The sequence below is a fragment of the Penicillium waksmanii genome, assembly GCF_028829765.1.
Source record: "Penicillium waksmanii strain IBT 27052 chromosome Unknown utg000008l:1.0-5622682.0:1.0-5626561.0, whole genome shotgun sequence".
In the NCBI taxonomy this organism is placed as follows: Eukaryota; Fungi; Ascomycota; class Eurotiomycetes; order Eurotiales; family Aspergillaceae; genus Penicillium; species Penicillium waksmanii.
The window spans coordinates 3,409,058-3,434,725 of record NW_026643254.1 but is presented as its reverse complement, the minus strand read 5'-3'; the positions used below and the strand labels follow the sequence as shown (position 1 = coordinate 3,434,725).

The 25,668-nt window shown below is 49.4% G+C and overlaps 12 protein-coding genes across 12 annotated transcripts; 5 read left to right on the top strand and 7 right to left on the bottom strand.

Moving 5' to 3' along the window:
• Positions 1 to 251: 251 nt before the first annotated feature.
• Positions 252 to 851, top strand: N7481_009623 (uncharacterized protein; the record flags this gene model as incomplete). The annotated part of the gene is made up of 3 exons (XM_057268842.1): positions 252 to 404; positions 460 to 680; positions 758 to 851. The coding sequence occupies 3 exons, from the start codon at positions 252 to 254 to the stop codon at positions 849 to 851; spliced, it is 468 nt and encodes a 155-aa protein (XP_057119519.1).
• A 44-nt stretch (positions 852 to 895) lies between these two features.
• Positions 896 to 1,135, bottom strand: N7481_009622 (PLC-A protein; the record flags this gene model as incomplete). Its single annotated transcript, XM_057268841.1, has 1 exon — positions 896 to 1,135. The coding sequence occupies one exon, from the start codon at positions 1,133 to 1,135 to the stop codon at positions 896 to 898; it is 240 nt and encodes a 79-aa protein (XP_057119518.1).
• A 130-nt stretch (positions 1,136 to 1,265) lies between these two features.
• N7481_009621 (uncharacterized protein) lies at positions 1,266 to 2,234 on the bottom strand (the record flags this gene model as incomplete). The annotated part of the gene is made up of 1 exon (XM_057268840.1): positions 1,266 to 2,234. The coding sequence occupies one exon, from the start codon at positions 2,232 to 2,234 to the stop codon at positions 1,266 to 1,268; it is 969 nt and encodes a 322-aa protein (XP_057119517.1).
• A 792-nt stretch (positions 2,235 to 3,026) lies between these two features.
• N7481_009620 (PaaI family thioesterase) lies at positions 3,027 to 3,612 on the bottom strand (the record flags this gene model as incomplete). The annotated part of the gene is made up of 2 exons (XM_057268839.1): positions 3,027 to 3,430; positions 3,492 to 3,612. The coding sequence occupies 2 exons, from the start codon at positions 3,610 to 3,612 to the stop codon at positions 3,027 to 3,029; spliced, it is 525 nt and encodes a 174-aa protein (XP_057119516.1).
• Positions 3,613 to 4,023: 411 nt separating this feature from the next.
• N7481_009619 (CRAL-TRIO domain-containing protein) lies at positions 4,024 to 5,631 on the bottom strand (the record flags this gene model as incomplete). Its single annotated transcript, XM_057268838.1, has 4 exons — positions 4,024 to 4,547; positions 4,609 to 4,708; positions 4,767 to 4,808; positions 4,876 to 5,631. The coding sequence occupies 4 exons, from the start codon at positions 5,629 to 5,631 to the stop codon at positions 4,024 to 4,026; spliced, it is 1,422 nt and encodes a 473-aa protein (XP_057119515.1).
• Positions 5,632 to 6,812: 1,181 nt separating this feature from the next.
• On the top strand, positions 6,813 to 8,606 carry N7481_009618 (uncharacterized protein; the record flags this gene model as incomplete). The annotated part of the gene is made up of 1 exon (XM_057268837.1): positions 6,813 to 8,606. The coding sequence occupies one exon, from the start codon at positions 6,813 to 6,815 to the stop codon at positions 8,604 to 8,606; it is 1,794 nt and encodes a 597-aa protein (XP_057119514.1).
• A 408-nt stretch (positions 8,607 to 9,014) lies between these two features.
• N7481_009617 (M24 family metallopeptidase) lies at positions 9,015 to 9,716 on the top strand (the record flags this gene model as incomplete). The annotated part of the gene is made up of 1 exon (XM_057268836.1): positions 9,015 to 9,716. One exon carries the CDS (start codon positions 9,015 to 9,017, stop codon positions 9,714 to 9,716), a length of 702 nt encoding a protein of 233 aa, XP_057119513.1.
• Positions 9,717 to 10,153: 437 nt separating this feature from the next.
• N7481_009616 (putative membrane-tethered transcription factor (SPT23)) lies at positions 10,154 to 14,481 on the bottom strand (the record flags this gene model as incomplete). The annotated part of the gene is made up of 3 exons (XM_057268835.1): positions 10,154 to 10,285; positions 10,336 to 13,731; positions 13,792 to 14,481. The coding sequence occupies 3 exons, from the start codon at positions 14,479 to 14,481 to the stop codon at positions 10,154 to 10,156; spliced, it is 4,218 nt and encodes a 1,405-aa protein (XP_057119512.1).
• Positions 14,482 to 17,567: 3,086 nt separating this feature from the next.
• On the top strand, positions 17,568 to 18,977 carry N7481_009615 (AA9 family lytic polysaccharide monooxygenase; the record flags this gene model as incomplete). The annotated part of the gene is made up of 1 exon (XM_057268834.1): positions 17,568 to 18,977. One exon carries the CDS (start codon positions 17,568 to 17,570, stop codon positions 18,975 to 18,977), a length of 1,410 nt encoding a protein of 469 aa, XP_057119511.1.
• Positions 18,978 to 19,352: 375 nt separating this feature from the next.
• On the bottom strand, positions 19,353 to 19,838 carry N7481_009614 (uncharacterized protein; the record flags this gene model as incomplete). Its single annotated transcript, XM_057268833.1, has 1 exon — positions 19,353 to 19,838. The coding sequence occupies one exon, from the start codon at positions 19,836 to 19,838 to the stop codon at positions 19,353 to 19,355; it is 486 nt and encodes a 161-aa protein (XP_057119510.1).
• A 1,104-nt stretch (positions 19,839 to 20,942) lies between these two features.
• On the bottom strand, positions 20,943 to 22,079 carry N7481_009613 (agmatine deiminase family protein; the record flags this gene model as incomplete). The annotated part of the gene is made up of 1 exon (XM_057268832.1): positions 20,943 to 22,079. One exon carries the CDS (start codon positions 22,077 to 22,079, stop codon positions 20,943 to 20,945), a length of 1,137 nt encoding a protein of 378 aa, XP_057119509.1.
• A 2,405-nt stretch (positions 22,080 to 24,484) lies between these two features.
• N7481_009612 (C6 finger domain-containing protein) lies at positions 24,485 to 25,363 on the top strand (the record flags this gene model as incomplete). Its single annotated transcript, XM_057268831.1, has 1 exon — positions 24,485 to 25,363. The coding sequence occupies one exon, from the start codon at positions 24,485 to 24,487 to the stop codon at positions 25,361 to 25,363; it is 879 nt and encodes a 292-aa protein (XP_057119508.1).
• Positions 25,364 to 25,668: the final 305 nt, after the last annotated feature.

Genomic DNA, 25,668 nt, shown 5'->3' with positions numbered 1-25,668 from the left:
CTGACTTTCTAAGACTTTCGAGAATTGTATAACACCTGGTTAATGATACGAATACGAAAGCAATAGTGAGATATTATGGTTACCTAGAATTTGCATGTATAAGAGTCGATGGCCCTTTCTGTATTGTGTGAATTACAGAATTTCTTAACATTGTCTTATCCCGCCCAGAAGCAAAGCAAAATCCACTGTACCGTGAGGCCAGACAGAGAATTTATTGCTTCTTTGATCGAAAAGAAGCATTGCCGATAAACATGGAGCTTTTAATTTTCGGGCGATCGGTTACCAAATCCAGACTTCACATTATCATCGGTGGACTGACCTTGCTTGTCTTTATTTTGACAATTGCACGCTTGGCCGTCAAAGGAACACCATCAACCAGGGCGAATACATGGGGGATTGCGGTGGTAAGGGCCTCTATCAAATCCTGTATGAGGGACGCAGCTCATCCAAATTCATTAGTGCCTCAAGTCAGGAGTTTTTCTCGCCTATCAATTGCTGACAACCCATGTCGAACGATTCAAGAAATGGGCGAGTACGAAAGTAAATATGATCTTAAATATTGTTGACACTGTTTTCTGGCTTGCACTGTTTATTATCACCATCATGGGGTCGATAGGGGCCGCTAGCGAGGCTAGTCGTGCGTTAGGTGGCATCATAGCCACGTTGGCTGCTACGTTGCTGTGAGTTAGAATTGCACTTCCCAGAAATTCACTGCCATATTCTATGAGAAGTATTGCTGAAAAATCTTTCATTGTAGTGGCTTCGGTGGAATGCTTTCTTATATTTCTATTCTTGAGCGGCGCTATTACAAACAACATTCATTTCTACCATCAGACATTGAAGGAAAATGAAAGGTTGGAGAAATGCTGAGAGCAATGAACAGCTATGCATATCATCAATGAGAGTGCAATTGATGCTTCAGCGGATAACCAGCGGCATTAGGGAGCGTCTCGGGGCTATCCCGGTACTTGTTGGTGATCAAGCTGCTGAATGAAGGCGACCACTCCACACGGGGAGTAAGAGGATCCAAACCCCAAAGCTCAGAAACGAATGAGAGAATAGATGTATGGGTATAATCATTTTTGCTTGCCTTATGTTCAACAACACCCTTCTCAACCCAGGGAGAAATCAACATTGTGGGAACGCGAATACCTAAGCGGTCGAAATTGAAAGTGTAGTTACCAAGACCAGTACCATCCTTCGACGGGGCTTCAGACCAGGTGATATCGTCGCCCGGGGGGACACCGGTCGGAGGAGGGACGTGGTCAGCAAAACCCCCCGTGCTCATCCCAAGTGACAATGAAAAGAGTCTCGTTCCATTGGGGCGAGTTGCGAACAGCTTCATAGACACCCTTCATGAAATTCTCGCCCATGTTGATAGGCGACTTGGGATGCATTGACATAAATTCACAACACTCTGGGTTGATCCATGTGAACTGAGGTAGCTTGCCTGCCTTTGCGTCCGAGTAGAAGCGCTCAATGGGAAAAACGTTGGTTTTATCCTTGCCATTTTCTTTGGTCCACTTGTAGAACATCGAATCGGGCGCAAAAGGCGGGTTCGAGGACGTCGAGTTTTCGTAGTTCATCCAGGTAATATCATTCTCAGACAGCTGCTGGAAGATAGATTTTTGAGGAAGAGTCGAGTCATAAAAGGGTTCAGTGTTGCCTCCCTGGCCATGCGAAGTACCGGAAGTCAAATATGCGCGGTTGGGGTCAGTCGGTCCAGGGATCGAGGCGAACCAGCGGTCAAATAGGACAAAGTTCTCGGCTATCGCGTTGGTTACTGGCACTTGTTCCGGAGTATAATAGTTGATGACTTCGGACGCTTCCAGCAGGTTTCCTCCCAAGCTGTAGTATGTGTCTTGCTCGGTCACAAAACCCTTCATAGTCGACTCATCTTTGGAGTCCGGAAGATATTTTCCAAAGACTTGCATGTTTCCACCCCAGATTGTGTGGTCAGGGTCATCCTTGGCGATATTGTTGGCGGTCGGCTTGCCGCAGATCTGTTCGCCATCTGGCTGCGAAATGTTGGCTGGGTTACAGAAAGGGGTATCGCGTCCGGCCAGTCCATCGATATCGTCGTTATATGTAAGTCCGCCGACAAGAGTATCAAAAGATCGGTTTTCTTGCACCAGCACTACAACATTCTTGATGTTCTGCATGCCCGCCGAGAGCGGGCTTGCGGCAGCCTCTAGGCCAAGCCCAAGGGTGAGAAGGGCAAGGGACAGCGTCATGATAGATGGGGTTTCAAAAGGGCGACAACAGTTTTCACACGCGAGATCCTTCTATTTATGATTGTTTGGAATGGACATTCCCACGGGGCGGCTCGGACCCGGAAACCTGGCCTCCTGAAGGGGCGCTTGTTTCCGTTTGGCCATCCCCGCAAAAATCGCCGATCTGGATTCTTTAATTGGTCTTGGGAGATACTAGTTCCTGATCGTCGTCTTTCCAGGACTATCTTGGAAAGTCCTGCCCCAGTCTTGTAACCTCAATTACCCAATTCCTGATCCGACATGCAACCTCCCCCACTTCAATCGTGCAGTTAGTTCGGGCCGACAGTAACATCGCTTGAAAGATTGGCTTTCTCTTCTTAGGAGTTAATCGGAATCTGGTATCTCATTTCTCGTGAAACATAGAGTGGAGAAAATAATGCCCATTATTCTCCATGGCCCCAGGGGCCGTCAATATCAACCGGCCCCCATTCGGACTCGCCGGCCTTCGTCATCTGTTCCTTGCATGTCCCATAATTGTAGCCTCGTAGACTTATGCCAATCAAAATGAGCCCTTAATACTCCGTAGCAAAGAAAAAAAAATTGATACTGGGAGGATGCATCGCTGCGGATGTTGTCATATAATAATCGGACACAATAAAACACTGGCACTGAGTAAATAAAGCAATGCCCTATTGACTCGTGAACCCGAACAGCAGTCTGAAATTCTGGAAATAAAGTTGTAATAGTGTCTGAGCTCGCAATGAAAGCGCAGTCGGCGCCTAGGCATTATCGAACAGAAATCTAGAGGCTATTCTAAATTTTGGATCGAGACTTCACGTAGAGACATTCGGCCGTTGCGAGAATCTGATCATCCTCATCACATATCCGACCCTTGATTTTCCACTTCCGGTTCTCTTTGGTCTCTTCAAGCTTTGCGTACACAACAATTGCACCAGGTGTCGGAACTGGACGCAAAAAATTGGTATTCAGGTAGGCTGTTACCGTCTTAGAGCCTGGCTCGAGGGCGTCGTCATCACCAGCCTTGTACTTGCTGCGAAGGACAAGAAGAAGGCCTGTGCATTCATCCAAAATGGTAGTCACGATGCCTCCGTGGAGAACGCCAGGGTAGCCGTTGAGATTGCTACCCAGAATGAAAATCATGCGGACCTCGTCTATGCCCCCCAGTTTCACCAGGCCCGGAGGTGGGGGTCGGTCGTCTATACTGGGAAAGAAATCCCGAAAGGGTAGCATTTGATTTGAGGGTGACTGAAAAAAGACTATCCTCGGTCGAAGACTTTGTGTCTCTGTTGGTCGAAGGGACTGTCACGAAAGCCGGATCTTGCAACAATTTTGAAACCCAGGGAATCGAGTGATAACGGGCGGCATCATCTATATCCATTTTCACAGAAAGACGCAGATAATCAGTCAGTATGAGGTAGAATAAAGTTGAGGCACTGGCTTTGATGATGGGATAATGGCCACAACAACCTCGGAAGGGCGGGGTCAGATTACTCGGCTAGCTTTAAAGGGGCTACGTTCAAGTTGCGGGGAAATTGCTTACACCTCGGGCAGCTTAGAAGGTATGCGATACTACGGAGTATATAGTAACAAAAGGATTTCTTGAGCACATGGTAAATACTAGTATCGCCTACTACTCAATCATATTGAAAGATCATTGAAAGATTGCCCGACCTCGGGACTTTAGGTATAGTAAAGGTACTATAAATCCACAAATCTTACCGAAACAAGATCACTCGAAACCCCACGAAAAACCTCACGGATCTCTTCTCCAGCTTGAAAACCCTTAAATTCAAGCGACCGCAGCTAACGGCTCCTCGCTGACTTGCTCGGTCGCTGCCTGTGACTTTTCATCGGTGATGATTTTCTCCTTGGTGACCGAGGGTTTTGCGGCTGGGTAGAACTCGACTTTCCCACCATCTTGGATGACCCCCTGTCGGTCCAAAAGAGTTTTGGCTCGTACATAGGGGTCAAGCAACCAGTAATTGTCACTGAGTTGCTCGATGATCTCTTCGCGGCGACTTTGTGCAGTCTTGTCTTCCGGGTTGGAGATGAGACTGGCAGTGAGGCTAAAGAGCTCATTACCAAGCTTTTCTCTTTCAGCAAGGATTGTACTCCGAGTCTCAGCATCAAGCAACTTGTCATTTTCATTGGCCTCCGGCTCAATATACTCATATTCCCAGTCCTCGCTTCCTCCAAGTTCCTTGACTATCTGTCCCTCAGGGATGAGTTTCTGCAGATCCTGGGCGCCACTAATGAAGTGAACTTTCGCAGCCACCACCGGGTCCAAGATTCCCTGGATAAGCTTCCAGAATCCTGGAATAAGTATGAGGAGTTAGCTCCGACAAAAGTTAGGACAAGAAGCTGTTGAACTCACCGGAGAATATCCACGGTGCATTGTAAAAGATCATGGCTCCAAGAGACTCCGGATAGCTTTCTTGGAAAATCTCAATGATGAATTTGACTGGAGGAAAGTCCTAGATAATAGGGATTAGTGATTGCACCCACGAACGATTGACGGGCATGGTATCATACCCAGTTTGATAAGCTGAAGGCAGTGAGGTCAAAGACGATGGTCTAAGTAACGGGAGAGTTAGTACGGGCCAACATGATCACAAGAATTCATCGATCAAGCAGGGCTTACCATTGTATCTACAGGATGAACCTGCACCAGTCGGACTGTCTCGATGCATTGAACAATATAGTCATTGAGACCCTTTTTGGTCGCAGAGTTCGGATCGTGTGTTCGCACTCTAACCACGCAGATTGGCCGCCCGAATTTATCTTTACCGTGGAAATAACCCTTGCCTGTCTGAAGCTGAAGCATGAAGCCTTCTCCATCTTTTTTCTCGGGCGAGTCTTCTTTTGCTTGCGACTTTTCCAGGTTATATAATTCACCTTTCATCAAAACTTCTTCATCGACTTTGTATTCGTTGACCCGCCAATCGAGAGCCGACACAAACTTGATCCATGCCTTAGGAACATTCCACTTCTCGGCGCGAAGAAAACGAAGAAGCAGTGCATCCGCATGGTCTTGCTTGAGTACAGTCAGGTAGGCCGACCGAAGGTGATCCCCCGACAATTTCAACAAGAGCGAGTTGATTGCCTTAATTTCATTTGGACCAGCTTTCAACTCCTTGAGAGAGGAATGAAACTGCTGGGGGATGGCCGCGGTTTCGTTTTCGGTTGGCTGGGTAGGTGCTCGACTGAGAGAAAACAATCTTCGGCGTGGCTGGGCTGAGCCTGATCCATTCGAGTGTGTTGATGCGTTTGAGTCTTTGGGGGCCGAAACATCAGCACCCCAGGATTGCATCAAAATTTTCCAAAAGCTTTGCAGCTTCTCTTCCTGAGAAGATGTAAGACTGCCAACATATCCAGAAGTCTCTGTGGTGGCTGCCATGATGAGTTGAGTACAATAGGGGAGAAGGGAAGCGGCCTCAGAACCAAAAGAACGTCATCCAGGTCCCAACCAGTGGGGGGTTTGAAAGATTGAACTCTTTCGATCTATCACTTCCACGTGAGATTGCTTTTTTCCACCTTCTCCTCTTTCATGATCGCCCGGCCTTGGCATGGCTAATGGAAGTTAAGTGCAGGAAGAGGGGTAGCTGCAGGTCCCTGGATCAAATAGTGTCAACGCCAGCCATAGTAGCTTCAAAAACATAGCGATGAACCAGTAGTACCGAGCCTCAAAGGCGCTAGACCACAGCCTGAAATGCCATTACACAGCTTTCTTGGAATACCAAGATCCCCGAGAGGAAATTCGAAGGGTTGGCGCCCTAGGGTCCCTGGCTGTGGGCCATGTGCATGAAGTCACACGAACTATTCCCGGGGTCCAACCGGCAGTGGTGAGCGCCGATCACTGTGATGCAGCCTCTCAGGGGCGATGCCACACTTTCTCCTCGGACATGTGAGTGACTTAAATCATAGATGGCGTACTTGGGGAAATTCATAGGGCAAGTTTTAACCGGATTGCGGTCTTGACTCTTGAACACCCCGCACTTTTAAGGTTGAGGGACCATCATGGCGAGTGGAGAATTCTCTTTGGTCACTGCAAGTGTAGTTTATCTTAGTTTTGACGAGAAATGTGGGCAAGATTGGTTTATTTCCTCTCTCACGAGTAGACCCATCAATTGAGTCTCCTCGTATTATATTTACTTATTCGCCATTTGATAAGGATTTTAGTTGGATTCTTTCGCTCTGTCGAAGATGATACGCTTTCCCTTTTTTGGTAATGCCAAAGGCGCGCAGATTAGTCATATCGCGGACATCTTCACTTGGGAAGGCCAAGACTGGGAATTTAGCTTCCCTCGATCCCCAAACATCGCGAGATGCAAATTGCATGATTGGCCATAGATAAACATCATCTATTGAGATGGAGGATAACGTGCCGTCTCGTGAAGAAGACTTTATCGACCATTTTCAATGGCCCCCACCGCGGGGGATTGAATCACCCTATGAATCACCCTACTTCGAAACTGGAGCATCTGTATCCGAGCTTGAAGATGAGTAAGATGGAATAGCGGGAAGTTCCGGTTTAGTGGGAGCGCTAACGGCCTGCATAGTTCCTTTACTCTGCCTTGCATGAACTGGGATGTCATAAATGAACAAGGGTCCCGTCAGCCAGATTACCCACTCGGTAGTAACTTAGCCAGCGGCCCGAGAGACACCGAGCCATTCACCGTTTCACCTGAAAAGGCATTCGAAGAATGCATATTCTCAAACATTTCCCAGCCATTTGACCTGCTGGAAGATGGTCTCGATCCGACATTTACCTTTTCTGCGACAAGCTCACTTGATTCCTTTGGCACGGACGACATCAACGGACCAGAACAAGGACTACCAATACCAAATGGTAGCCTGTCATTTTCATTTCCTGAAAATACAGATTGGGGTAGCGAAGAATTTCTAGAAATTAACAATGTTCACCCCGAAAGACTTCTCCCGCTCAGTCCGATGGACCGGTGGAAGAATTCTCCGCCAGAGACAGAGCCTGCACATTTGACAGATATCATGAGCTCTGTTGCGAAGTGTATCAGTGCAGAGGCACCAGTGCTACGAGAGACTGCTGAAAAGTCATCGTTTCCAAACAGACGTTCTCAACGGCCTCGTCCACCTACCCCGTCGATTGCAGCATCCGAATCAAGTGCCTCCAGCAGCTCAGCTTCGTCCGCCCGTAGCTTCGGCTCAAGCAACTCAGGATCATTTGGACGATTTTATGTGGGAGAGCCAAGGCGTCGCCGTAATCGACGACAGCGCAAGAAATCTCCAACATCCCAAATTCGCGATAAAAAGCCAACACAACTGCGTCCTTTCCAGTGTACGTTCTGCACAGACACTTTCAAATCCAAACATGATTGGACGAGACATGAAAAGACTCTGCACTTGTCATTAGAAAGCTGGGTCTGTGCACCATTTGGGCCTACATACCGAGATGAGGCTTCCAATATCTTGCGATGTGTGTTTTGTGAGATCGAAGCTCCTTCCGAGGAGCATATCCAGTTTCACCGGTATATGGAATGTCAAGAGAAACCGTCTACTCTTCGAACATTTTATCGAAAGGATCATCTTCTCCAGCATCTACGCCTAGTGCACGGCTCACAAAACGCCGTCACTAGCATCGCAAAATGGAAGTCAGAGGTCACTCAAATCAATTCAAGATGCGGGTTTTGCTCGGAAACCTTCACTCTCTGGTCAGACAGGAACGATCATCTTGCAGCACACTTTCGGCAAGGAACTCAGATCAAAGAGTGGAAAGGATGCAGAGGTCTTGATCCCGCAGTGGTGCTTGCTGTCGATAATGCCATGCCTCCATACCTCATCGGCATCGAGTCAACTGGCATATACCCCTTCAGTGCCAGTCATCGTAAAGGCACTTCTAGGGAGGATGAAGCTCGCGAGACCCATGATACATTTGAAAATGCAGAAAGTACACAGCCAACTCCATTCGAGCAGTTGACAGAACACCTGATTCGATTTGTGCGTGAACAACAGCATGCCGCATCACCCATCACAGACGAGTCTATACAACGCGAGGCACGTCTCTTTATCTACGGGGACGACGATCCCTGGAATCAAACTGCAGCTGATAGCCCGGACTGGTTGAATTTCTTCAAAGATGGGATGGGGTTGGGTCCAGCCTGCGTCATGAATGTGGATGCTGCCCATCATCCAAATCCTGTGTTTCATCTTCCGTGGGATATAAATGCCCAGCAAGCAGTCGATGAGCGTAACCTGAACCCTATGATCTCAACTGGTTCATGGACTCCTTGGTCATGGCAAAGCCCTGAATGCCTTGCAGAATTTCGCAGGTTCAACCGTGATACTGGGTCATCATCAATTACCCCAGATAATGGAGGATGTGCATTGCCACGATAACCAAGAAGAAATGGAAATGAAAGTACTAAAATAATTAATGAAGAATGAGTCTGCTAGTTATACTGGTCACACTCACGAGTAGGTAACTTGGAATGTTCTCAGGTAAAGTAATGGGGCATTGGCTTCAGGTCCAATAGTAACCATCACAAATAAGCTAATCCCCCCCCACATCTCACCTCTCCACAACTAGTAACTATTACCCCGCCAACACTTTTCTCAACAGACTGACAATTTCAAGGATTCCTCTGAGTCATAGTATACGTATACCCCCCCACACGTGACAATTCGAAGCTGATGGAACCATCCCCAATTCCCCGACCCGTCACCAAGCTCACTTTGTATTTCCTATAAGCTCGGCAAATCGCCTCATTAGCGAACATACAAGCAAGTTGAAGCAACCCTATGAGGATGACGGACAAATACTCCAGCCCCGAAGAGGCCGCGCGGGCCAATAGTCTCATGGAGGCCCAAAACAAAGCCGTCACCCTCTTCGAAGAAATCGAGAAACAACTTCTCCGCCCCGGCATCAGCGAGAAGCAACTGAATAAAGAAATTTACGATTTGGGCGAAACCCTCGGCGTCCGATCTCACTGGCATAAGCGCGTGATTCGCAGCGGACCAAACACACTCAGCCCATTCGCAGAGAACCCACCCGACCGCATAATCGAAGAAGACGACATTCTAGTCGTGGATCTGGGCCCCGTCTTCGAAGCGTGGGAGGCCGATTTTGGCCGAACATACGTTCTCGGCAACGACCCGCATAAGATTCGGCTTCGGGATGCACTTGAGCCTATCTGGCTCAAGGTGAAGGCGTTGTATTGGGAGAGGCCGGATATGACGGGTGAGGAGCTGTACGATATTGCGTGCCGGGAGGCTGAGCAGGCTGGGTTTCAATTCGGTGCTGACCTTGCGGGACATATTGTTGGCTCTTTTCCTCATGAGCGCATTCCTCAGGATAAGATTAAGCTTTATGTTAAGAAGGGGAATTCGGAAAAGATAAGCTCTGTTGGGAAGGATGGTCATAAGCGTCATTGGATCTTGGAGATTCATCTTCATGATCCGGTGCATCAGTTTGGTGGCTTTTATGAGCAACTTATGACTATTGACTAAGGGCTTTGGTATCATCATAAGACCGGATGGTTTGTTGCAAGTAGTCGGGAGCTTCCTATCGAATGGCGATGCCGAGAAAATGCTTGAGGAGTTGTGTGGAATAGAATAAGATACAAATAGACCTTCACTCGTAGATCTGGAGACTTATCGGATCAAGATATCTCCTTTTCTGCACGTAAGCTGGGAACCGGAATCGGAAGGAATTGTGTAGAAGATGATTCAATATCTGTCTATGCCTAAGTAAAGAGGCCAATTCGCCTCTGCAAGCTTGAATATATGTAATGGTCGTGGCCTGTCATTATACGCAGAAACAAAAGGAAACAAGAAGCCAACAGAAAAGGGGGCTGGGGTCACGCTGAGAAAGGAACTCCGGGTCTGCAAATGAGGACCAAGAATTACCAAATGAAAGAAAATATAAAAAAACAAATGAAAAAATCCTAAAATCCCAGTTCCACAGCCCGCTGTGTAGAGCGGGCTTTCACAAATTCAAAGCCGTCCGTAACGCCTTGCCAAATACCAGGTACAAAGTTGCGCATCCAAGCACAGATAACCAAAAGCAGCAGGGGAATCTATCGCGAATTAGTAAGGTTTCAAAGTGGAGGTGGACGTGGTAACTTACCCAAATAAAGTAGAGGTTGCGGTCACTACCCAGGCCCTTCATACGTCGGGCTTGGTGCTCGCGCAAATGTTTCTGCTGCTCGCGAGAGATCACCTTGCTCCCAATTGTGATATCCTTGAGATCATCCTTGACGATCTGGGCAGGTTGGGCTTGGGCAATTACTGTTGAAGCGGATGCAGAGGCGGAAGAGGAGGCGACATTGCTCTGTGTCTCGAAATGCTGGTCCAAAGCTGCCTCTGTAGCAGCCTGAAGAAGCGCAGACTTCTTCATTTCAGATACTTCATTCTCCTTATTCTGCTGGTGCGGATACAGCTCATCGTACGAAGGCGGAAGATTCTGGGCCGGGGCAGCATTCCCCTTCAGATAGTCCCACCAGCCATCTCCACGAGTAGCCGGGCGTTGAGGTACCAGGTTAGTGATGCGACGCATCATTTGGTTGGCCTGGTAATCTGGAAGCGCAGGCATGGGGGGCAGCGCAGGCATGTTAGGGAATGCATTGGATACACTTTGCTGGAATTGATGGATCTGTGCAGTCAAATGGTTCTGCCAGGCGACAATGGCTGCAGGTGGGGAGAAGCCACGAGTATCAGGTGCTGCGGGTTGTTCACCAGCATCCACGACCGGAGGAATAGCGTCTTGATGCATGCTTGATCGACGGGATGAACTGAAGAATAATGGTGCTTCGGAATCATCGCTGTCCAGCTCTTCGGAATCATCCAGGTCCTCGGAGTCGTCAACAGCATGACCAAGAGAGCCAGAAGCCGAAGAGGCCTCCCAGAGAGAGTTGAGGCTAGCTGAGCTACTGTGTCTGCGGCGAGAAGAAAGTGATCCAACACTGCGAGACCGGTAGTGCCGGGATGGGAGCAAAGCAGCTTGGTGCGCAGGCAACGTCGTTGCAAGGTCTGCCGGCGTAAATCCACGCACACTTCGGGCATTGGCATTGGCCCCAATGAGTCGCAGTCGGTGGACAATATGAGCATGGCCATGTAGAGCAGCAAAGTGCATGGGAACATTTCCAGTACTGTCCTGGACGTCTGGGTTAGCCCCACGGGCTAAAAGTCCCGCAACAAATCGAGTCAGGCCCAAAGAAGCTGCAAAGTGCAGAAGAGTCTGGCCAGTGGTGCTGCGGGAGTTGTAGCGAGCGGGGCGTGGGCTATCGTCCAAATCGATGAATTCAAGGTAGGTCAACATCTTAGAATCAAGATCGCTGAACTTCCCCTGGGAATCCATTCCTGGTACTTGGCGTTGATGCCCACCGGAAGAGCCGCCACTTTGCATGTCCTTCTGCATGTTGAAGAAAGCATTCGGATCGCTTCCCATGATTTGCTGGGCAGTTTGGAACGCGTCCGCTTGGCTACCCAATTTTTGGCCAAGGATGTTCAACGCCAGCCGGTACATTTGAAGTTCACGGTCGTCCACGTATCGGAAGAACAATTGTTGTTTGGGCATTAGTGGTTGCGCTTGTTGAACCTGCCCGAAAGTCGGGTGCTCATGCTTAAAAACAACGGACACCAGCCCGGGTTGAAGAGCTGGTGGGGTCAAGCAATTCAAACATTTGTCGCCCCAGAATGTGGTAGTTGTTGCGAGAGTATCGCCAAAAACAACCTCCATTCCGGGATAAAAACCACTGCCCAGCAGCGTAACTTCTGTGCCTCCAGTTATTGAGCCTTCCGCAGGCACAAGCTTGTGTATAACCGAGGGGAGTCGGCTTGGAGCTTGGGATATGGAAGGCCAAACTTGGTTTGCAGGCGTACCGCCCAGTCCAAGTGCAAGGTTTGGATCCTGGAAACTGTTGCGGCTAGAGGCACCGGGTGTCCCAGGACGACTTGGCTGCGCAGAGTTGGGTGCAGACACCAGAGATTGATGAGCAAGACTATCCAGGCTTTGTCTTTGGGCCGGTGTCGGGTTGAAGAAGGGGTTATTGTCGCTATTTTGGTTGGGAGTGGGAGGCCCATTGCTGTACTGTCCAGACATGGACGATGGAGTAACGAATGGCCGTTCCGTTGGCGAGGCGTATCCTCGAGCTGCCGCGAGCTGAGCAGCGGCCATTGCTGAGTTAGATGACTGGGGTGTCTCCATACGGGTCATGGTCAACTCCGAAGGCAATCGCCCGGCACTGCTGTGCTTCCGTCGTTTGGTTTGAGGGCCTGGGAAGTCTGTTGGCGAGGCCTGTCTTGAAAGACTGCGAGGTGTCTGCGAGCTCGAAAGTCCACCATTTGGTTGAGCGGCAGCGAACGAGTTAGTCGTGAGCTGATATTGTGAGCTGAATCGTTGCTGGAGGCCCTGTAGATCGGTTGGTGACTGAGGAGTAGCGAAAGCGCCATTTGAAGATTTGCTCTCGCCGTTAGATCCCGAGGGGAAGACTCCTACGCCTGGCAGGCCATCAGGCAAAGATGGCGAGGGGCCAGCAGGTGCGGGCGCTGAAGGTGCTTGCGTTTTGTGGTCATCGGTGATCATGATCGAGTTGGTTATGGCCTGGGCCACCACGTTGTTTTGATAATCCTTCACAGTGAAAATGACCTGGAACCCCAGCTTCTCGTTCTGGTGTCGGCAGTAGCATGCGATTCGCATCGGGAGTTCCACTTGCATAGATCCGGGCGGGGCAGGTGGCATATCACCATAACCAGTTGAAGCGTTCTTGGGTGGTTCCGCCCATTCTTTGATTTCACTTGTGTTGAAAACAATAACCCTCTTCTCCTCATCCTTCTGAAATAGTTCGTCCTCTTCCGGTTTTCGCTGCTTCTTCCGAGAGGCACGCTTCCGTTCTCGTTGAATGCATCCCGTGCAGATTTTCACATCCCCGCCGTCCAAAGGTCGCTCCTCGTCGGGACCATTTACTCCTGAGTGGTATCTGTCGCTTCTTGTGCGCGCAAAGGCTCGTTTTAACTTTTCCCGATCTTGCATGGCGCTTGTGCAAACTAAACTCGTGTATAGTTGAAGAGTGTCGGGAGTAGGTTCGGTGGAGGGAGGGGCAAGGAATTTGAGTTTAGAAATGGTGTGGGATGGAAGGCGCAGCTTCTTGACGCTGGCCGGTAGCGGAGAGAGGGTCAATCGGATCGGTATTTGCGTTTCGACGCGGGACTTGAGTGAGGTGGGGTGGACAGTGAGAACAGGTTGCGACGAATTTGCGGGATCGGTCTGGGCCGGGGACGAGGCAAAGTTGACAGCAAATGGGTAGGAGCTTGGCGAGCTGAACCTCATGTTTGGCGACATGGAGTTCAATGGAGACCGCCCATTCATATTGATACCACCAAAACTTTCCTCCAAAATTGACGAGGGAGACTGGCCATTCCATTGGGAAGCGGAAAGCTTCTCGTGATCATTCCGGAAGACCCCTGAAAATGGCGACTGTTCCTTCACACCAAAAGCGAAAAGTGGAGATGCAGGTGCATGTGCCTAAAATGTATATCAAAAGTTAGAGTGCTCGCATACAGGATCCTGTTGGGATTGACTCACCGGAGGTGCGGCGCCGTTTTGAGCTGGAACCGCTGATACGGCCGAAGGGCTCCATATTTGTGATTTTGAAGATTTCTGGCTGCTGGGCAGCTGGGGATTCTCGACCTTCAGTGGGCTGGGGCTGCTCGCGGCGCTCTCAAAATCAAATGCCGCGTCCATGGCCTGATTACTTGTTTCGAAGTCGGGATCCATGGAATACCCACCATCCATGGGGAAAGACGGTTCGATGTTAAACGGAGACTCCTCCTTGACTGACGACAGCTCTGGACGCATCCAGTCCTCTGCTGAGTAGCCCGCGGACGCCAGCGGATTTTCGCTATGCGCTGCGGAGTTTGTAGAAGCGATTGAGGCTTGTCGTAGGTGGTTTCTCGGGGACTCTGAGGAGGAACTGCGACTGGACGCATCAGGCGATTCGGCGGGGGAATCTGCGGCCATGACTGGGGGTTGTCTCAGGGGGTGTTGGTCTTGGTAGTGCTTCGAGGGCTCCGCGACTCCGTTCGGGCGGGAATTGGTGGCTCGGGCAAATAAGTCGTCAAAATCACCTCCAGCAGAGCCTGAAGGCATGTCAAGTTGTGTGGGGTCGAGGAAATCCATATTAGAATTGATGAAGGCGGACTCCATCTCGTCGTCCATGATGACGGGGTCTAGGGAAGGGAATGCGGGGGAAGAGGGCGCCTCGATCGATCCCATGCTTCGTAATGCCACGTCGTTGACGATTCGAGAGCAATGAAAGGCGAGGACTGCCGACTATCCTCACACCGTGTCCAACGTGAACAGGTAGATTGTCGCGTGTGTGTGATTGTTGGGGTTGGTGGGCGCAGGTCGGGGTGCCTGATCTCGCAGCGGACACGAGGCCAAGGGGTCGAAAGGGGGAATCGAGGAATCGAGGAATAGTTAAACGGATTCGATATACCAGGACCGGCCTGCAACGATCATGACTCCTTAGACCGGAGGAGGGAGAATGGGGGTGGTAGTCGTAAATGTGGATGGGGGAAAGTGACTGCCTTAGTGGAGTCACTGAGGGAGAAAGGAGGCGGGAAAAGTGTGAGTGCCGATCCAGACCGGCAGAACTCTCTCGTCTCCTCAACCACACTTGTCAGCAGGCTCGACGCTCGACGCTCTACGCTCTACGAGTATACGTACTCTCTGATGGATGCTTGTACCTATACTCGTAGAGAAATTCCTGAATCTTTTGCCTACTTTGCTTTGTTTTTCTGTCCCCTCCCTCACGTACTTTCTGTACCTTTTTCAACACATCCAGCGGTGACTACTCCGTACACGGCCAGCCAATCCCCAGCGAGTTTTTCTTATTCGGGTTCGTCTCTCTGATTCGCTCTCATCCCTCGCCTCCACCAGTCAGGATTCTGTGCTCTTCGATTTCCATTCCATATGGCCCTGCGGTGTGAGACGAAAGATCGACCGTCTGTCGCACCCCAGTCCTCGTGTTCATTAGTAGAGCGTCTCTCGAGACCCCACGATGCCGTTGATACTGGGGAGGATCTTCGCTCCCGGTTTCCCCCATCAAGCCCCTCACACTGTCTCCCGACCAACATGGACTCGGTATCGGGCGCATGCAAGCCACGACCGATGACGAACGCGGGTTATCGCTTCTAAGATACGAAATCTCTTGCGTGTGTCACTCCAGTCGCGGCTTGTGCCACTATCGCCTGCTCCCAAGATTCCCGATTAGGGAGGGAACATCCCCAGTGCCTTGTCCCAGAGTATATCTAGGCCGTCCGTTCACAGTGCGCCGTTTGGTATAGGATCTTAACTTGATACACACATACTCCGTACATACATAGATACAAACATACACCCACGCCCACACTCGCGCACATCATGACCCCGGCTAGCGGCGACTCTCCCAGAAAAGAGTCAAATATCTCATGTGTGTTGTTTGTACGTGCCAATTGGTCTGAATGGTGACCGCCGATGCCGGATGCAGCCACTCAGCTGTTGAGACGAATGGACAATGTCGTGGAAAGTCTCATTGACTTGTAGTCATCTCGGCCGGCCAGACACTCACTCACATACCACATGTATATATCTTGCACCCGCCCCTCTGATCGAGACCCCTGGAGGCTTGCCGTGGCTGCAGATTTGACTTACATACTACATGCAATAGCCTTTCCTGGATGGCCGTCCTCAACAATCCAGAGAGCGCTAGTCCCTTGTTCGACGCAATCTCGAAGGGTCAGTGCCATGCGGCGTCATCTAGCGTACTAGGTAGTAGAATTTCGTTCTCGAGCTCCAGGGTCAATTTCTGATCTTCCAGCCTGGCGCGTCGGGGCCGACCCTGTCATAGAGCGATGCCTCTAGCGACATTAAACTAGTTACCGCCAGCCATACCTAGCTTAGGCCGGTGTGTTCACTTCGGAGATATTGGCAATTGCATATCGCATAGATTGGACAGTTGAAAAGGATTCGCACCATGCAGGGCTAGTTCCCAGCGAAATCAACGGTCTGGGTCGCGGAGTGGAGATGCTGGACTCCGCTCCGTACGGCACGCCGAGCCCCCGAGCGTTTCAAAATAATTCTCCGAGTACGCGCCGGAACCCTTTGCCCCTCAGTCCTGGTAGATTAAGTGATTATTATTCAGGGATGGGCGCGTCGAACGGTTTGTCATGGCCTCGCGATATCATTCAGGCTAAGCTGGCAAATCCTTCTTGGGGGCGAAATGATCTCAAAGCCCAAGCCAAAGTCCGAGCCCCAAACCAAAAAAAAAAACCAAAATCAAACTAACGGGATCTTCGTAATGGGGTCTGAGCCAACGCTGATCCTGCACTCGACATTGCCATAACAGTTCTGACAGCTGGCGAATTGCCGGTTGGTGTGTCGTCGCTGACATCTCCGAGACATCTTGTTCGCCCCATACTACTAACATGCAAGCGTCAAAAGCACTGGAATACGATCAAGGTTCCATCACACCACATGGCTCTAGCCAATGCGCGCCCATCATTTGTTCATCGGTTCGGACCTCTCTCTCAGTTCAACCACCAAGCTTTCGCAATCATGAGAATGAACGAAATTACTCCGAATGAGCAGGAGCTTGGACAATGTCTTGGCAGTTCAAAGGTGGATGAGAGGGGGTGAAGGAGAGAGTGATGATATATCTCATCGCATGTAGGGACGTGCAGCGAGCGTCCAATCCGAAGAGGCTTTGTTAGAGTTATGAAACTCCAGTCGTCACAGACAGCCGCCCAGAGATCGACAGGCACCGTTTAGTGGTTTGACCAGGCCCCGGACGCCTTCCAAGTGGAATGCACCTGGGCATAGCTTAATTAATTTTCGCTGCCAGGAAACATGGCGGTTTGGAGACCAAGGCTGTTCATCTATCTCCTACCTCGGGCCATTACCCTTTCGGTCGCGGGAGATTCTCCACCTATGACCGGCCAGGCAAGACCGTGGAACTGGTCTTGGGAACTGGCGACACTGACAGAAAAAAGTCATTGAATTAAGGGGTTCCAACTTATACAGATCTGGCGTGCCTGTGGAGTCGTTGGCATGGCTTTCGGCTCCTAATGGAGCTATGATGCCGGTCGAGGATGAACATCGACTGGGAGAAGAATATAAAGATGCAAATCCACGACCCTGCTACTCGTTTCTTCTCTTCAACCAGTCTTTCCACATTCCATTCTTTCCAACCTTTCCATTCTCTTCCTCGGGTTGACTTCATTGACTGAAGTCCCCATTTCCATTCTTTTTATCCCGGCCTCGCTCTTTTTGCGGCCTTCAAAAGCAAACGCTGTGCGTTTCTATATCAAATCACCTGAAAGATGTCTGTTACCAAGCTTGTTGGAGCCGTCCTCGGATCGGCTGCCCTTGTGGCCGGCCACGGTTATGTGACCGGTGCTGTCGTTGACGGCACCTACCACGGTGGATTCATCGTCGACACATACAACTACCAGGACCCCTTCCCCGACAACATCGGCTGGTTTGAGGATGCCACCGACAACGGCTTCATCGACGGTTCCTCCTACTCGAGCAGTGACATTATCTGCCACAAGGATGCCAAGAACGCTGCCCTCTCTGCCTCTGTCAAGGCTGGTGGCGATGTTGAGCTGCAGTGGACTGAGTGGCCCGAGTCTCACCACGGTCCCGTCATCACATACCTCGCTAACTGCGACGGTGACTGCACTACCGTGGACAAGACCTCTCTGAAGTTCTTCAAGATTGACGAAGCCGGTCTTATCGATGACAGCAGCGTTCCCGGCACCTGGGCTTCCGACAACCTCATCAGCAACAACAACAGCTACACTGTTACCATCCCCAGCAGCATCGCCTCTGGCAACTATGTTCTCCGTCACGAGATCATTGCCCTGCACTCCGCTGGAGATACCAACGGTGCCCAGAACTACCCTCAGTGCATTAACCTGAAGGTTACCGGTGGTGGCAGCGACTCTCCCGCTGGCACCCTGGGTACCGCTCTGTATAAGAACACCGACGCCGGTATCAAGGTCAACATCTACCAGTCCCTTAGCAGCTATGACATCCCTGGTCCTGCTCTGTACTCTGGTGCTTCTTCTGGCTCTGGCTCCTCGGCCGCAACCACCGCTGCCGCCTCTGCCGCTGCTACTACTACCGCCGGTGCCACCGTTGCTCCCATCGCTACCAGCAGCGCTACTCCCGTTAGTGCTTCCCCGTCCAGCACCCCTCTCCGCAGCACCCCGTTGCCCCCGTCCTACAGCGCTACCATTGTGTCCACCGCTTCCAGTCAGGCCCAGCAGACCCAGCCCGCTGGCGAGCAGAACCCCGCTGGTGGTGCTCCTGCTGGCGCTTCCACTGTCACCGAGACTGCTGCTGCCCAGGTTACTAACCAGGTCTCTTACCAGACTGCCACCGTTGAGGACTCCGTGACCGTCACTGCCAGCCCCAGCGGCCAATCTCAGCAGAGCGCCACTCCCAGCTCCGGCTCCTCCAGCTCCGACTCTTCCAGCTCCGACTCCTCGGACTCCAGCTCTGGCTCTTCCAGCTCTGGCTCTTCCAGCTCTGGCTCTTCCAGCTCTGGCTCTTCCAGCTCTGGCTCCACCACCAGCACTGGCTCTTCCAGCTCCAGCTCCTACAACTCCAGCGACTGGTCCTCCTACCTGGACTCTCTGTCCGCTGATCAGTTCGTCAGCATGCTCCGCAAGACCGTCAAGTGGCTCGTCACTGACAAGAAGCACGCCCGCTCCCTGACCAACTAAATTCCAATCAAAAGTGGCCAGCGCAGATCGATCTTCTCTCCCTTCCATTCATGAGGGAAACGATCTGAGCACGTTGGCCGATCTTGGACTTTCTTCTTCTTGGCCTGTGTCGGGTATTCAGGTCTTTTCTTTGGATTGTGGGATTATTTACTGGGGATGTCTGTAACATTTAGCCTGTTACTTTTCTTTACTTCTTTTCTCTTTCCCTATATATTGGGGGTGAGGGGCTTAGCCTTATATCTGAGGTGCTCTCTCTTTTACTCTTTTCATGAATGGAATTGTTAGACTGCTCTCATCATTTCCCTATCTGTCTTCGTAGTAGTTTTCTAGTACAGGACTAGTCGAAAGAAGACTAGTTAGAGTAGTATGTCCTAACTATTGGTTGTCCATGTTCTTATTGCACATTTTGTCTGCATGCGCATTTTCCTCCCTCGGAATCCAGACGTACTTAACCCTTCCCTCCTCTTTCAATCTATTACTCAGATTGAAAGCCTCTTCCAGCAGATCTCGATTCGCAACCTCATTGTCCGCATAATTTGACCAGCCATTCTTAATCCATCTGGGGATCCACTGTGTCATACAGTTAACCGCATATGTCGAATCAGAATAGATTGTCACCCTGAGCCGTGGGTCGTTGTTAAGCCCTTCATATCGCTCCAAGGCTCGTTTCAGTGCTAGGATAATAGCTTCGATTTCAGCTCGTTGGCTTGTCGGTCGAGGCCATGGGTTAAGCGCTTTCGTAAGGCCCTTGTTGTAGCGACCCCATCTGTTCATGAAAACGGCGGCAGCGGCACCAATCGCACTCGGTGTTCCGTTGCCTCTACAGCCGCCATCGATGTAGATTTTCATGATGTAGACCATGTTTGCGAGGGTTGATGAGGCCGAAAAAGCTGCGGGTTTTTAGAGTGATGCACAGCGGATTGTGATTGGGAGGTGCGTGTGTCAGGTATCTCTATGGTTGTGGTCAGCTATATAGAAGGATATATGTAGGGAAGTAAGAAAAAGGTTTCACACACCGTTGAAGCCTGGGAGGTAGAGTACACTTCCAGTGCCCACCTTGAATGAATGCAGGGAAGCTCGGGCTATCTCTCAACCCTAGTGGCGCCGACTCGAGGCGTCAGGGACGGTAGTCAATACAAAGTAAAGATGTGGACCATGGGATGAGTCAGTATGTTGGATCGCAATGTAAGCCTTTCTTTTAGGGTAGAAAAGAATGGAAGAAAAGAATGGAAGAAAGAAGAAGGATCGGTAAAGCTAGTCCGGGCCTGTTGTGAATGAGAGTCCTGCCGTAAATGGAAGGGAGCAAACGAAGCCAACGGCCCAATCGGGACCATGATACTCTCCATCAACAACCCGCAGAAGGCCTACCTGGTACATACTCCTTAAAAAAACGGAATCGAAATCTATGAATGCCTGGGTATCAATTAGTATATGATATTGATCCTCTGAGTAGGAACCTACGTATCGGATTTCCGATGCAAGTCTTGGCTTTCCCTTTACAATTTAGTACTCACTGAGCGATATTCACGTTTCACAGAAGAAACTGGGGTCTCACTAGTAGAAGTGTGTATCAGACAAATGAAGGTTGGCGTTACCGGAAAGGAACTTGAATGCTGTTGGCTCATGCGCCACATTTCCGTGCCCAATTGTTCATAGTTTACGTGGAAGATGCCACTTATTACATTAGCCTTCGACAAACAAGTGATAGATAAAAAGAAAGCTCGCTGCAATTGCATTGATCGAACGGTCGAATAATTAGTATATACTACTAGTAGTAGGAGACTGCTGTTGAGAGGGTCTCTGTGAAAAAAAAAAAAAGTTTGCGTTAGTGTGTTATAACACTAGCAGGCCAAACTAACTCTTCTAAGTGTACAAAATATAGGAATGATTGAGTGAATGCAAAATCAGACTTTCCTTGGTAGAATCCCATCAATGATCGATCACCACCTTTCAGAAAGCGGACCCTTACTGGGGAGAGCAAGAGCCAGAGCCCTCTTTTCGCTGACTTGGCGGAGTTCGACCAGCAATAGGAACCTCCTGCGTAGAGCAATGAATACCTCCACCGGCAAAAGGCAACTCATCGAGACGCACAGTGACCACTTGGCGATCCTTGTACAACTCACGGATTATCTTCAAGGCCGCGGAATCTGCCTTTTTGTCTCCAAATTGGGGGAAAATAACGCCGTTGTTCACAAGTAGCCAGTTGACATAAGTCAATGAAGGATAATCCTCCTGGCCATCTTCGATCTCCTTCAGGGTACGTCGATCCAACCCAAGCGAGTGTAGATCTGCCTCAACGATCTCAGTGATTTCAAGGTGCCGGCCTTTAGCATCTGTCGCATTAGACAGGATGTCACGGGCCTTTCTGTACACCATGGTGAATTCACTATCGTCAAGAACATTCGGCTTGCTGAGAACGACTTTCCCAGGCGCAATAAAACGCGCGAGACCATCAACATGGCCATCCGTAATATCGGCACCCTTGATACCTGGCAGCCAGATAATCTTTGAGATACCAAGCGTTTTCCGTAGCTCATCCTCAATTTCCTTCTGACTCTTTCCTGGATTCCGGTTTTTGTTCACAATCGAGCTATCGGTGATCAGAAGAGTACCCTCTCCATCGACTTCAATCGAGCCACCCTCAGTTACAAGCCAGGTTGTAATTCGAGGCTTTCGGATATCGTGGAGGATTTGGGATGCAAGGGAAAAATTTGCCTCCACGGGGTATTTGTTACCCCAGCCATTGAAGTTATAGTCAACTCCAGAAAGATGCGATTCGTTGAAAACAAAGGTTGGTGCCATATCACGCATCCAGAGGTCAAGCTTGGGATAATCATGGACAGGTCGTATTTCGATGTCACCTGTCTCATTGTTGAATCGTTTCTTTGCCTCCTTGTGTCGATCCGGGGTGACCAACAATGTCACTGGCTCAAATTGAGCCACCGCCTCAACAATTCTGGAAACATCACGGGTGATAGCGGCCAAATCATTGCCATATGCACCATTCTCGGCAGATGGCCAGGCCATAATGACCTGCTGCTGGTGATCCCATTCTGCAGGTCGATGGATAGAAGTGGCAAAAATACCCTGAAGTTGAAGCATACTAGCAGTGAAAAAAAGGAATAATAGCATAGTGATATGTTGTTGAAATAATTGCTGCTGCGGTGTTGGATTCCCATAATCCTTGAAGTATTTATACGAAAATTCCAAGGTTAGTCCAGGCAGTGCATGGTAAATTGCTAGCAGTAATTGTGTTGCCTCCGCTGGCATCGCATCGACCCGTTTCTTGGGATTAGTATTAGCCACCTTCCAAATGCGTCAAATTTAACAAAGAAAAGTCAAATTAGTTCTAAATATTCTCGGGGAGAGAAATACTCCACAATACCTCAGTGTTGCTTTTTCACGGATCGGCAAAAATCAGTTTGAATGTCAATTTATTGTTTCAAGTCCATCGGTTTCGTAGTATGCAGCCTTGGCTTCCGCTCAGAATGGGGTTTCACATGCTCAGCGCTTTCGGCTTTTACTCTACAGATTTTGATCGACAACCATAGTACACTGCAGAAGCACTAGATATTTACTAGTATGATTGTTCTTCCACTAATATAATCTAGGATCGTGTACAACTGGAAGCTCAAGATATAAATAATAGTACTATTCCAGTGTGAGATCATTCTAGGTTCTTTGGGATATCGCCGATCGGTAAAGAAACTTGAGCCGTGACCTTTCAATTTGGAGCTCAATCTGAATTGAATTCGTAGATGTGTTGATGTATACAAAACCATGAAAAGCTATTACTAGTACCGGTGGCTAGTAGCGCCTTCACGAGGCCCACAGCGAGATGGAGTCCCCAGTAATCTCTTCGATTAAGTTTAGTCGACGTCAAATTCTGCCGCTAAAGATGCTTCCCGAAGATTTTCGTTGTGGCGTTACATCAGCCACCTTCCGGCCGTGGATCCTCCATAACTTGCGCAGGTACACAGGCAGCAACGTAACTTATCATATCCACAGATTAAGTCGAGGACTATGGGATAGCACAGACTTGATTGGATTCCATCAGTAGTATTGAACGAAGAAATGGGGTATTTAGCAGCCATCTCTACGATCTTAAACAGCTTCTTTGTTACTCTGTCTTATCTTCAGGATTTCGTGACATTTCTTGGATTCAGTACGTCCCATCGTTGTGGCTCAGTATCGGAGTTGTTCCCGCTAGGAAGGTTAACGACTACAGTACTAAGTAGTACTTGGTACTGTTTTGGTATTTAGTGTCAGTTTGCATCGTGTGGGACTGAGGCGCAGCTTCTCGGGTGCCAATTACATTCTTTTACGACAGCCACCATTGTAGATCCCAAGGTACCAGCCTACATAGCTTAAGGTCTAGTAGTTCTTAGGGCCGGGGGAGTCGATCGCGGCTAGACTCGGGCACGTGAAATATCAAACTAGATCTCACAGACCATAGGCTTCAGATAGGGATTTTAATCGCAAAGATACTACTAGTATGTCATTTGTCGAGTTCATGCTTCGAGTATGTCAAATAGGTGTATCATTAGCCCTGGAGCATAACCCAATAAGCATACCGCACGATAATTTATACGTATTTCAATACTGTGGCTCTACCTAGTGGCATAGTATGACGGCTTCATTGCCTTGATAAACTTGTTCTTGGTGCCTCCAGAATCAACAAGTGACTCTTCGGTAAATAATTAGCCCCAGGGAATAACTCATACTACTACGAATGCCAAGGGCATGAAATCCTCTCTAGGATTACTAAACCAACTTGAGAATGACAGTCGCAAAGCTCTTCCAATTTCACCGACAGATTCCTAAGGCATTCTCACATGGAGCTGGTGCTCAGCCCCACCATCCTACCAATGGATATTCCGCGCCATCCACCCGATCTCCTTTTTAGTTTTTTTTTTTGTCTCTGCACTTACCACTGGCACAAAAGCCATTCAGAAACACAAGCGGAAATGAATACTAGTCGCCGGCTGAAACTTCGGTCTCGCACGGGCTGTGATAGATGCAGAAGTAGGCACCAGAAGTGCGACGAGCTACAGCCACAATGCAGCCGGTGTTTTGATGCGGATATCCCATGTGCGTACGGGAAGTACGAATTAAGGCGGCACCACATGGCCGATTCAGTATTTGTTCTATCGTTACCTCCAGCGAGGCATACCTTCCGCCTTTTTCCCAGTCTTAGCTCGTCTCACAGTCTGTTCCTCTCATACTACGTCCATGAGGCATCCGCTGCCATTTCATGCAACGAGGGTATTCAGTATGACACCTGCAATGCAGTGATATCAGCTGGATCAACGTTTCCGAGTCTGCTATATGCTAGTCTACTGTTTTCAGCAATGCACAAATCCTCTCGAATGCATGATGCGTCTAGATCGATCAAGGACCAGTCGATACAGATACAGGTGTTACAGCTACGCTCTGCAGCTCTTTCATGTTTGCGGTCCGAGGTGTGCCAGAGAATAACACCGAACAATGAAGCCATAATCGCTACAATGTTGATGCTAGCAACCTGCGAGCTACGCTATTATCCGGAGACTAGCGCCTGGCGCCAACACTTTGAGTATGCGAGGTATCTACTGTCGCAGTTTCCAGCGCAGTATAGACCTGGAGATGAAGCACTCTGGCGGTTTATACTTAGAAGAATCACAGTCATAGGATTTCTTCTGTCGCTGCCTACATCGTGGCCTCGGCTCCCGCGTATGTGCTACTTGTCCACATATCCGGCAATTCTGCCTTGCTTGCAGACTGTTGGAATTATCGACGGAACAATGGCCTGCTGCATGGAATTGCTGGATGTATTCAGATGGATTGGTATTCTTGAAGAGATGAAATATCAGTCGCTGGAGCTGCCTAAATCTGAGCCTCAAAATATTACCGAATATTCTCAACAAATTTCCGCGAAGCTAGTTTCATTTGTACAGCAGATGATGGCACGCGACTCCAAGACTCCTCCAATGGTGAGCAACGAGCTCCAAGGCCTTCCGACGGATACCCACTTGGAAGACTATCGGATATGCAATACCATTGCGCAGCATGTTTCCTTGATATGCCTTTATCGATATGGCCTCGGATTGGACCGCAAAGACCCCAGTGTCACCAATTCGGTTCGCAGCGTCATCGAACTTGCGAGTTCTATACCTATGCATGCTGGCTCACATCCATCTATTTGTCTAAGTACAGCTTTATTCATTGCAGGCCACGAGGCAGAGCGCGAATATGAAGGTGATATTAAAAACCTTCTGAAAATTCAGTATCGAATTACCAAGAGTCAGAACACACAGAAAGCTCTAGACATGCTACACAGAACCTGGTCTGCAGTCCCTTCACCACATGACACCAGCAAGAAAGACAGGAGCCTCACTGGTACGTAAATTTTTGGAAATAAACATCCATTCATACAAAGGAGAAGCCAGGAAGAAGGAAGAAGAGAGACAGATAATAGTAGCTAACCGCCGCTGACAGCATCCTCAATCGACGACTTTGTACCCTATTAAATGTAAACTACGCACGCTCGCTACTACCAACCTTGGAACTTGAAGTCTTGTACAAAATCACGAAAAGAAGAAAGAAGTCTTATAACAATACCTTGGAACCTTGGGATCAAGAGACTGGGGGTGATAAACTAATAGTAGCCTAAGACATTCCAGTGGGCACGGTCACGGGTGTCCTGCTACTA